The sequence below is a fragment of the Condylostylus longicornis genome, unplaced genomic scaffold (genome assembly GCF_029603195.1).
Source record: "Condylostylus longicornis isolate FDR11 unplaced genomic scaffold, ASM2960319v2 ptg000013l, whole genome shotgun sequence".
NCBI classification, from domain to species: domain Eukaryota; kingdom Metazoa; phylum Arthropoda; class Insecta; order Diptera; family Dolichopodidae; genus Condylostylus; species Condylostylus longicornis.
Window position 1 is genome coordinate 17394231 of NW_026577982.1, and position 11719 is coordinate 17405949.

The 11719-nt window shown below is 21.9% G+C and overlaps 1 protein-coding gene across 1 annotated transcript in view; it reads left to right on the top strand.

Annotated features, from left to right (window-relative positions):
• LOC129605647 (E3 ubiquitin-protein ligase ZNRF1) overlaps nt 1–5406 on the top strand; it is a 67167-nt gene extending 61761 nt beyond the window's left edge. The window contains exons 3-5 of the mRNA XM_055515537.1: nt 1429–1524; nt 3181–3286; nt 3365–5406. Coding sequence (XP_055371512.1) covers nt 1429–1524; nt 3181–3286; nt 3365–3422 — 260 coding nt within the window. The 3' untranslated portion in view covers nt 3423–5406. The remainder of the gene's footprint in view (nt 1–1428; nt 1525–3180; nt 3287–3364) is intronic.
• The last annotated feature ends 6313 nt before the right edge of the window (nt 5407–11719 follow it).

Genomic DNA, 11719 nt, shown 5'->3' on the forward strand with positions numbered 1-11719 from the left:
TTTTAGAAAAGCATGTTCTGTACTGATTGTACATTGAATATTAAATTTAAATAATAAGAATAAATTTTGATTTCTTTTTGTATTGCAAAAAATATTAAAAGATTTATTTAAATTAAAATTGAAAATTTTTTCTTAAGCTATTAAATAAATTTGTTACTAAAGAAATATTTTAAGTTAATGTAATATAATTGACCGAATCAATTTTATGCCAAAATCGCAAATCGAGTCGCATAGTAAAACCCCTGAAGTAGTGGAATATGCAAGAAATTCGGCTAACATACAAAATTTCTAATAACGAAATACAAATATTTAATATTTTTAAATTTAATTAAAATATGACAAAAAGTTTTAGCATATGAATATATTACGGTAAAAATTTGATCAGAACCTGTTGGTATTTTTTCAGTAGATATGCAGGCGACAGATATTGTTTTCGAACTCTACATGCTTTTAAATTTTAACTGTAATTTGGGAAAAATTTTTTCTTCGAAATATTTTTTTTTAAATACATTGAAAACGTTATACGATTTTTAGTATGTACATGTAAATATTTTTTAGCCATATATGAAAATGTATACGGACGTTGATTGATTTTGAGCGAATCAATAAAAAACAACCTTTCCTTAAAATGTCAACTAATTTTATATGTAATTTTATATGTAACATATTATTTATTTATTAATTTTTGTTACTGTTGCTGTTCATGTGACTTTTTACATACATGTAGTACACTTAACTGTTGTCAAGTTATTGTTTTCATGACATGCAATTACAACAAGTTCCTATAGTTATATAAAATATTACTAATAATTTATAATATTGAAAACGTCATTTACGTAAAGTTTGTGTTAAAAGTATACCACAATACATTTAAAATAATATTGTTAATACATTTTTGTGTTAACATTAATTTCTGTAGGTGTTCATGTATAAAAATAAAATGCTAATTACTTTTAAAATTCCTTTAAATATAAAATGTCGTACTAAGTTAATTTATACAAGAGTTAATGAAAATTGATGATTCAATATCGATCGATTGGTTAACAAAGATTTTGGTATAGGCATAAGTATATATGTACATATACATATGATAGAATATTTCGATTACTGTCAACGATTAAATTATAAATAGAAATCGTTTACTAAAATAAAAATCTAAAATATTAAACCATATTTCTTATTAAAGAATTGTAGATTTAGCTTTTATACGATTCGTATGTGAAAAATACGATTCGTAACAATGAAAAAACCATAAATATGTAACCTGAAATTATCAGTTGCCTATCGACCCTAAAATAGCCTTCATTAAATTACGCCTGAGCCTGAATTTTTACTCTAATACGAAACCAATTTTGCAATAAAATTTTTAAAACCTTTTTGTTCACAAAAACAAGATATACTGTATTATTTTTATTTTTTTTGTTACAGGTATTAAATGCCCAGTCTGCAGTAAATTCGTATTACCAGACGACATCGAGTGTCATTTAGTTATGTGCCTAACAAAACCTCGTTTATCTTACAATGGTAAGTTAGTCATACTGTAAAATGTATTTATTTAAGACTATACACGTATCAAAAAACATTCTGTTAATGAACCGTGTACGTATACGTCAAACTTAAATGTCTTGTGAAAATTACAACAGTTTTACAATATTTTAGTTTTAACAAATATTATTTAAGTAAATTAGAAAATGAAATAAAAACTTTAATTACGCGCAATTATAAATCCCACTGAAAATGCGGAATTCCAATAATTGTACTTAATAATTTTAATGTACTCAAAAGTTGAATGCATGCGAAAGTATTATTTGCTTTTGTCAATTTTCTTCATTTATCTGCGTTCTCATCCAAGAATAAAAATGCAGACCTTGGGATTTATAGAATAGATATTTTATTGTTATATTTTTCTTTATTTTTATAAAGATCTTAGTACAATCACTCAGCAAATAAATTTAGCAGCGAAAACAAAAAAGGAAAAAAAATCGCATCTGTTTATCTACTGAGTAAAGAAATAGGTTAATATTAACTGTAAAAATAAATAGTGATTAAGCTAACATATACATTCCTAATTATATTCACACATTTATCTAGTGTATATGACTGTGTTACAAACACATAAGTATGTATGTGCACAAATAACTCAAAAGTTCGCATTTAAAAATGAACGATAAGAAAATTAAAAAATTCAATATTTACATTACCGAAAATTTGTTTTTATTTTTAATACGTCGTATAAGTATAAATTGTTGAATAAAATATTACACATCTACATAAATACACATACAAGCTATGGAGTTACCAGAATAGAATACGTTAGGTATATTAAAAATTGGTAAATATTTGTTTAAACTTATTAATGAAGTTTTAATTGAACACCGTAAGATATTTTTCATTTTTACAATCTTTAATAGTACAAACCAGGTGAATTTTTGGAGAATTAAAAAGCATTTCAAAAAAAATTCCTTGTTGTTTGTACTAATCCCACCTTGCCAATAATAAATCATCAGCACTACAAGGTAAACAGACTGATTATAAACTTTAAATAAAATGTTCCATATGTTATCAGCGTTTTAATAAAAAGTTCTAATCTAACCTTTCTTTTGTTTAATTGCTCTAGGTTATCTTTAGGAAAATAAAATTCTTGTCAAGTATATTTGCAGGTCTTGGTTGCTAACTATTTGACGTCACTTTTATAGTTATGTTTCCTCCTTATTACTTTGTTCTAATTTTTAGGTCTACATTTACAAAAAGCATTTTAAAAATGTATTTTTATTATGCAAAATTAAGTTTTTATTTTAAAAGAATTGTACAACTGTGTAATGTGAAAACTAGAATTTTGCACGTTAAAGTCCCTAAAAAAAGAGAATTTAAATCAAAATAATAGGAAATAAATTTTACTTAGGTTTTACTTTTATGACTTCAAATTCAGTTTTTTGAATTCTTTATCTAAAAATTCCTGGCTATTGATTAAGTTATTTTCTCGAAATTTTGAAAAAAATTAATTTTAATTGTGATTCATTAGGAAATAAATATTTCACGTGATTCGATTTCTTTCATTTAAAAATTTGTAAAACAAATTTATCACATAAAATTTATATAATAATTAAGTTATAGATGAAAGAATTATAATCTCAACATTATTAAAACATTTTGTAATATATACATTTCATTATTTTGCAGAGGATATTTTAAATGATCCTAAAGGCGAATGTGTCATTTGTTTAGAAGACTTAAATCCTGGTGATGTTATAGCGCGATTACCATGTCTTTGTATTTACCATAAAGGGTAAGTAACATTATAATTTCTTGTAACGTAAATACCAGATTATGTATAAATTTATTTAATTTTATTTTATAATTTTAGATGCATAGACCGATGGTTCGAAGTAAATCGTTGTTGTCCTGAACATCCTGGTGACTAGTAATATTAATTATAACTAGACTTACAAATTAATATTAATAGTAATAAATAAATAATTAAAAAAAAACAAAGAAAATTGTAAAACTTTTTAGACTTTAGTTTATAAAAAAAAAAATATGATAAAATATATAAAACTAAAAACAAAAAAAAATCTAATAAAAACAATTTAAAAAAGAAATAAAAAAATATTTGGAAAAAAAAAGAAAAAAAATTATATAAAATTAAAAAATTAAACGATCTTGTCATTAATATTACCAAATTAATTTTAATTATCATTTTTTACGTATATATTATATAAAAGTTAAAATAAAATTAAAAAAAAATCAATGAATATTATAACAAACAAGAAAAAAACAACAAGCAAATGATAAACGATAAAAAAGGATCATTTTAGATGGTTAGAATTGAAAAAAAAATTCCAGCGTTTGTTGTGATTTTTTCTTCTCTTTTGTTAATTTTTAATTTTCTTCTCCATTGTGAATACAATTTCAAAAATCAATTTAAAAATATTGTTTTCTTCATAGCTATAATAATTAGAAAATGTAAATAACTTTTGATTTCGATCTTTTCAAAGATATGTTTTTATAAAACCAATCATAGTCTTAAAGAAAGATACAATTAATCTTTATTTAAATATTAAACTTACTTTGAATTCATTATAAATTAATATTTCGTGTAAACTTTGTATAAATATTTATTTATATTCTTTTAATATTTTTAAATAAACTATTTGATATTTTGGTTATTTTGTACTGTATAATATTTATAGTTGCAAATTTACTAATATTTTAAACGATGTTTTTTTTTGATATTGTATTGGCACACCAGCGATCATTTTTTTAATACTTATAATTTTATATGATTAACTTTAAATTTGGACTGAGTTTTTCTTTTAATTAAAAAAATTAAGGTGGAAATAATTGAATTAGCTTTAAAAAACAAATTTTGATTTGATTCTTTTAATTTAATTTATGCCTTACTTTTTTTTTGTATTCTTACTATTTTATATGTCTTATAATATAAGTAATTTATTGCAGTTAATTGTGGTCAAAAATATATGTACATCAAGTGAGACGATCCTGCTTGAAATAAGCTACTTTAAAATATGGTTAAAATTAAAGAAATTAGTAAAAAAAATAAGAGTTAGACAGATTAATATTAATTTAAATGAAAAGTAGCTTAATTAAATATTAATCGCTTGCTTCTCAAATTACTTATTGTAGTTCAAAGCTAAAAAGCGTTCAAAAACATAATGCTATCAACTAAGAAAATAAACATTAGGTACCACATTCGTCAATTTGAAAGCAAGTTTTATTAAAAAAATATAATAGCAAGTTATTCATAGCAAAGCTATGAAGTAAGCAGTAAATTGTAATATGAATGTTGTATTTAGCTTTTCCTATTTTCCAAACATATTTTAACTGCAATAGACTTGCATTTGAGTATAATAAAGAAGATAAATTTGATTTGTACATAAATTAAAATATCATTTAGCAATGTGGAAGAGAAAAAAATTATTTCATTCAAAGATTTCAATTTTGTAAAAACAGTGCGGAATAATTTTTATTTTTGCATTTTTTTTTCAAAAGTCAAACAAATTTAAAATAAATTTAAATATTAAAACCCCATCGAAATAAAATTTTATTGTTTTTAAAAAGAAAAGTAAAAATAGTTAAAAAGTAAAATAGTAAAAACAATAAAAAATTATAAAAAAAAAAATTATAATACTTAATGCATAAATATGTAAGCAAAGTATAATAAATTAAAAACAAAAGTATATCTACATATTTTTAACTCGAAAACATCGTCTTTTATTCTTTTCAAATTTGAAATCGTTTTAATTTTTATTGTATAAGTTTATCATGAACATTGCTAGTATTGCGCTCTTGTATTTAGAGAATGAATTTTATAAAATGAAATGTTTGTAATCGATTCGTAGATTAGACTACTTCAGCCGCATTACATTTGTTTTTTAGTTAGTGCATTTTCTTTGATTTCTGTGACATATCAAGCAATTATAACAAATTACGTTATAATTAAATTTTTTTAGTCACAATGCTTTAACGTTATCAATTCATCCAATATTTCAACTCCAATTTTCTCATACTAAAAAATCTGAAAGTTATGGGACAGTTTTTGTTTTTGTAATAAACAAATTCGCACATATATCTTAAGAATAGCACCTCTATCAAATTTACTTCATTTCATAATTTCACTAGTGCAGCGTGCTAGTTTAACATTTAACGCAATACTTCTTAAAAATCAAAGCCAAAGTTTTTTAATTTTTTAGATTTATTATTTCGGTTTCTAATTTCCTATGTAGGTAAAAGAATATGAAATTTTAAATTTTACAGCGCTAATAAAAGTGAATAAAGAACATGACTAATTTCAAATTAAAAATATGTTACTTTAAAAGAAATTAACTTAATATTATTTAAATAAATAATATAAAAGAATTGTAACGAAAATTAAAATTTTAATATTCATAAAAAAATTTATATAAATATACATATACATATATACAGTTATAAACAAATAAGTTTTGTAAATGAAATGAAATATTTGATATGAAATAGCAAACAATATAAAAAAGTAAAAAATTAAAAAAAAAAACTAGTGGTTAAAAATAAAATATTGAATAAATTAAAAATATACAAGTGAATAAATAGCTGTAATTTTTAAGTCCGAAAACACACGCAATTAGTAATTAGGTTTGCATAAAGTAAATAATTATTAAATAATTGTATAACAAATTTTTCTAAATTCATTACGGGGCAATATAATAACGCAATATTTGTATAAAAATTCAAAAGTAAAAATTGTTTCAATTTTCAAACGGAATTTAAATTTTGTTTTAAACAATCATAATATTTAATTCATATTTAATATGAAAATTTATTCATTTATGTACGTATTAAGCAAGCTCAAAAACTTATCAATTTAACATTTGAAGTATTTTCACATTCACCCATTTTTGAATTTATCTAACTTGCAAGACAAAAAATTGATGATTGTGTTACATAAAACACAAAATTGTGAATGAAATCCCACTGTAAAAATTATATGTGAACAAAAAATAAAAAGAAAATACACAATTTTTTAAAAATTGTGGGATGAAATTGCGTTTAAATAAAATCATTTTGTATGTTTGTCAATCATATTAACACGGTATGTATTATTATTGGCAAACATTTTTTTTGATCTGCATATTAATAATTTGCATAATTACTAAATTGATAAAATTAATTTATTTTCAATTGTTGCTCTTCAACCGTAATAGTGTTCATTATTATTACTAAAATCTGTTCGATATCAGTTGAATTGTTATATTTCTTGTTGTTATTTTTTTAACTCAAATTTTTTATTTGTGTGTATTACTAAAGTTACATTTATAAATTAAGTAACTGTAAAATATTAAAAATGAAAGGAAAGTTGCTCACTTTTTAATAAAAACAAAATTTTTGTGACAGAATTCAAACTTCAAAAATATTTTTCTATTCCCCATCTATTGATTTTTTTAAAATTATAAATAATTGATTTAATTTTAAATTATAAAATATTTGTTAAGATTTAAGAATGCTTTTAAATGTGTACATACGTGTAAAATACGGATATATATTATGTGCTTATTGTATAAGTATGTACATATATCGCACACTCAAAATAAGTATGTAATCATGATTCATAAAATAATCATAAAATAAATTACTAAAATAGTCACATTTAAATAAATATAATGCTCAGTTTAAAATGTAAAACTATAAGTTTAATAAATATTGATATTGTTTTTCATCTACATAAGTTTTATATTATAGTAGTAATTAATATTATGGTATTAACTTGTATATGATTAATGTTTTTAATATAAATACTTAATAAATGCAACATTTAAACAGCCCCGTTTTGTAAATATTAAATAAAAAAAAATAAATTTAAAGAAAATTCTGTATAAAGTATAATACTAATAATAAAATATGATACATGGAATAATAAATAACATACATATATTTTAGGCGATATAAGATCACCGCAATATCATTATAACTAAAATAATAAATATTAATTATACATTAAATAACACAAAATTGAAAAAAAAAAACAGATTGCTAAAGATATTATAACAAAAATAATCAGCGAATTTGCAACAAAAAATTAATACACTATAAAAAAAATTAAACCATAACTTAAAATTAAATATTAAGAGTATTTTCTAAACATAAAAACAATTATTAAAAGCTTAAAAATTTAAGCAAAGCATTTTTTTAGGTTAATATAATTAAATATACATACATATGGTTATATTAAAATAAAAAAAAACATTTTTAATAAAAAGGTGATTTGATTAGAATCAAGTAAATAAATTAAATATATAAATAAAAATTTACAAAAAAAAAGTATAAAGATAATTCGGGAAAAAATTTAGCTATTTTTGAAATTGATTATTTTTGGTATTTGCAACAACTGATATTTTGCGTTACATAATTATTGAAACCAGAGCTTAACATTCGAATGAAACTATTTAACGATTCGGTAACATTTTTAATTACTTTCACTTATATGTATTACATGAATGCATATTATATATTATTTTTGTTTATAAAGCCTCTATTAAACATTGATGGAGTTAAATGAATTAATGTAGTAGAAAATTAAATCAAACATTTACATATATTTAGAGCTTGCTATTTAAAAAATCTAAATCGATTTCTTAAATATAAATCAGTTTGAAAAATTAATATTGATAATTATTTAATTTTAAACTTTCTTCCAATAGTTTTAGCTCGAAAAGACAAATTTCACATTTTCTTTCTCTTTCTACCTACTAAAAATAATCAATTTAAAAAAAAAAAAAAACAATTTAATTATTATAGTAGATTGAATAATTCAAATTTGTTATAATTTATTTTATAAAATTTTTAATTGCAAATTGGTTTCATGAATTGTACAATTTGATGTTTTTTGTAAACGTTTTTACATTCAAAAATTGTTTACAACCCACAAAAAAATAAAACAAATATGTTTAATTATTTTCAAAAAATAATTTTTGACCAAAATATTGCAAACAAAAAATTATAATGTAAAATCATAAAGATACATAAGTTATTAAGATAAAATGAATTAATATCAGTTATGCATGTATTTATGTACCATTACAATAACTAAACATAATACAAAAACAATAGAAAGAAAAACCTCAAGAACTTCTTGATAAATTTTTAAAATCCATTTAATATATTTTAAATAAATTTTCCGCCGGTTGTATCTTTTATTTTAATACTATATCATCTTTGAGAGATTTCTTTTTGAGACTTAGAATGTGTATAGATACTAAAATTAATATCTTGACACAATAGAAATTAGCCTGACATACAATATGTTAAATGATAAATAAAAATCAAGATCATAGATCAATGATATAAAGAAATTGGTGCGACTTAAATCGTAGTGGAGATGAAAGTCTAGATAATAGATTCAGGGGTTTATGTAAATTACAATTAAATTTAATGAAAAAATGCTTACAATTTATGTTGATAAAATAATAAAACTTTTTAACTTTGTAATATTATGATTTCCTTTCTACTCTTTTGAAATGATAAGTTTTATAAGTGATATTATCAAATAATCTGTAATTTATACATACGATATATATGTATAAATGCAAACATATAAATTATAAAAACAATTCAAATTATAATTAGAAATATATGATAATTATTAAAATTAATTTTTATTTCTAAAACTAATTATAAGTATATGTTTTTTAATATAAAAACAAGAAAAAAAGAAACAAACTGAAAATAAAATGAAATTGTGTTTTAATTTTTAAAAATAGTCGATTTGATTTGTAGTTTATTGTCCTTATCAAAATATGGAAAATCGTGACCTAGAATCAGATATTGAATCATTTTGACTTTCAAACTAAGTTAGTAAACACAAAATGATGAACCAAAACAAAAGTTGAAATTAATATCAAAGGGAGGGATCAAAGATAAAATGTCATATTATATTAGTGGTTCCTAAACTTGTCTTAAAATTGAAAATTATATTAAAATCGGCATTCGCAAAAATATATTGGAAATTTACAATTAATATAACATGCTATGTCGACTTAATTCAAATCGAAATTCATAATTGGCTTTATTAACCGGTCAGCTGAAAATCCTATTCTCTAAGGTTCATTGATTAATGCTAATTTTTATTAACCCAACGTAGGAAAGCTTCAATTTGATATATTTTATAAATTTATTTCCATAGGAACAAATACAGCTTTCTATTAAATAACCTGGTTTGCATAAATTTTTCCAGTATTACTTTTACACTTATTGCAGATAAATTTTATTCAATAGAGGATTTTGAAAATTTGATTGTTACTTACACTTTATCATATCTTTTTTGAGTATTTTTTAAGAACATCCAGCATTTCACTCGATTAATTCCTTTTAGATATTTTCATGCCTTAGTGAGACAATAATCTCACATATTTTTTTATAGACCTTGTTTGATAATGTTTTCCTCTTGTGTTTCAATCTTATTGTTTAAATTCAAATTTAATTAATCTCTAAAATATGGGATACCTATCTTTCGTTCATCGGTAAAATCATGAAATTTCTGTCTAAATATTTACATTTACGTATTACAGGAAAGGTTTCTGAATCTGTATAATGTATGTATGTTATAAATAAAATTGTTCGTTTTAATAAATCCTATCAAGTTTTCCTTCTTCATTATGCAATAATATTAATATTTTAAAAACTCGTAAGTTTTTATATTTTAAAAATTTGTCTGCCTTGGCATAACAAAGATTTCATTCTGTCAGCTGTGTTACAGAAACAAAACAAATCAATGTCAAAATGTCAATGCTAGCCTGCAGGGATGAAAATATTAGTTTACGCATAAAATTTTCCTATACGCAAACTTTTTTCCATTTTATATAATATTTATCAAACAAATTTATTCAACATTTTATGGTGGAAAATAATATTATAATTTAAATATGATTTAACTCACTCACTTAAACTTGGTATTGAAATAAGAACCAAATGAAAATGTCAGAGTCCGTAAAAAGTTACTATGTATATTTTTTTCGTTTTCAATATTTGTACGAAATTTTGTGCTTATGTGAAAATGTAAAAACAAATATGTAGTTCAAAGACACTTCTAAGAGATAGAATTGATAAAAGTTTAAAAAATTCGTGTATCAGCAAAATTTGCCTTAAGATGAATATACAAGATGTTTTTTTCAATCAAACATATTATTGTGAAACTTAATATTGAAAATGTAAATCATAATAATGTGAAAAAAAAGTTAAAACGATGGTGATGTGGTACATTTGGTGTGGATGGGTTACGCGTATCACATTTCACCACCGAAAGCATCGAATATATGTTATTTATGGCATTAGTTATTCTTTCTGGCAGAAAATGTAAAACTGTACAGAAAGTCTAATTTTTAATAGCTTTAAGTCATAAACATATTAGGGATGGAAAGACGCGCTTCAAAATTTGACAGTTTTAAAATAAAAGTTGTATAGTGAAACATTAAACATTACTTAAATCTCATGTCAAGTCGTATGTTTCAATAGTCAGCAAATTAAAAATTAGAAAATTAAATACATAATTTTAAAATGCTGCTTGGAAACCTTTTAATTTTCTGCACCTCCCTTTAATTATATCGAAATGTATGTTTTTTTTACAGCTGTCAAATTTTTGAGTTGATTTTTGCTGAGTTTCGGAATTTGACGGATGCTGATTATTTACTAGTTCTATAAAAGTAATAAACTTTGTTTTAGATTGAAAAAGATAGTAAAGAAAGTATTTTGACAGATAATATTATTTTATTTAATTAAATTATATAATTTGCAATAGTTTTTACTATTACAAATGTCGATGTTCATCATATAAACTAATTTGCAAAAAACTTTTGTCAAAGTGCAATGTTAGTTCATGCGGTATTGTGTTGTGTAAAATCCGCTTAACTATTGTTATTACGTGTGATTTTTTGGGGCGTTTCTTGTTCAGCCAATCAAAATTTTTTCCAACCATGTTGAAACTCAGTTTTTTTTTATTCTTGATTTTCATTAATATTTTTATTTATTTCATAACGTTAAAAGCAACTAAAAGAATGGAATTTAAACCAATATTTGTAACAAAATATTATTAACTTTGTTTGTTTGTAAATATGTGAATTCAAGTACATACTATAGAAAGGCAAGATGAGCATTTTACATTTATGTAAAAATATGTATGTTTTATGTGTAATTAAAGTATTCATATACATACGTATTCGTATATGTGTAT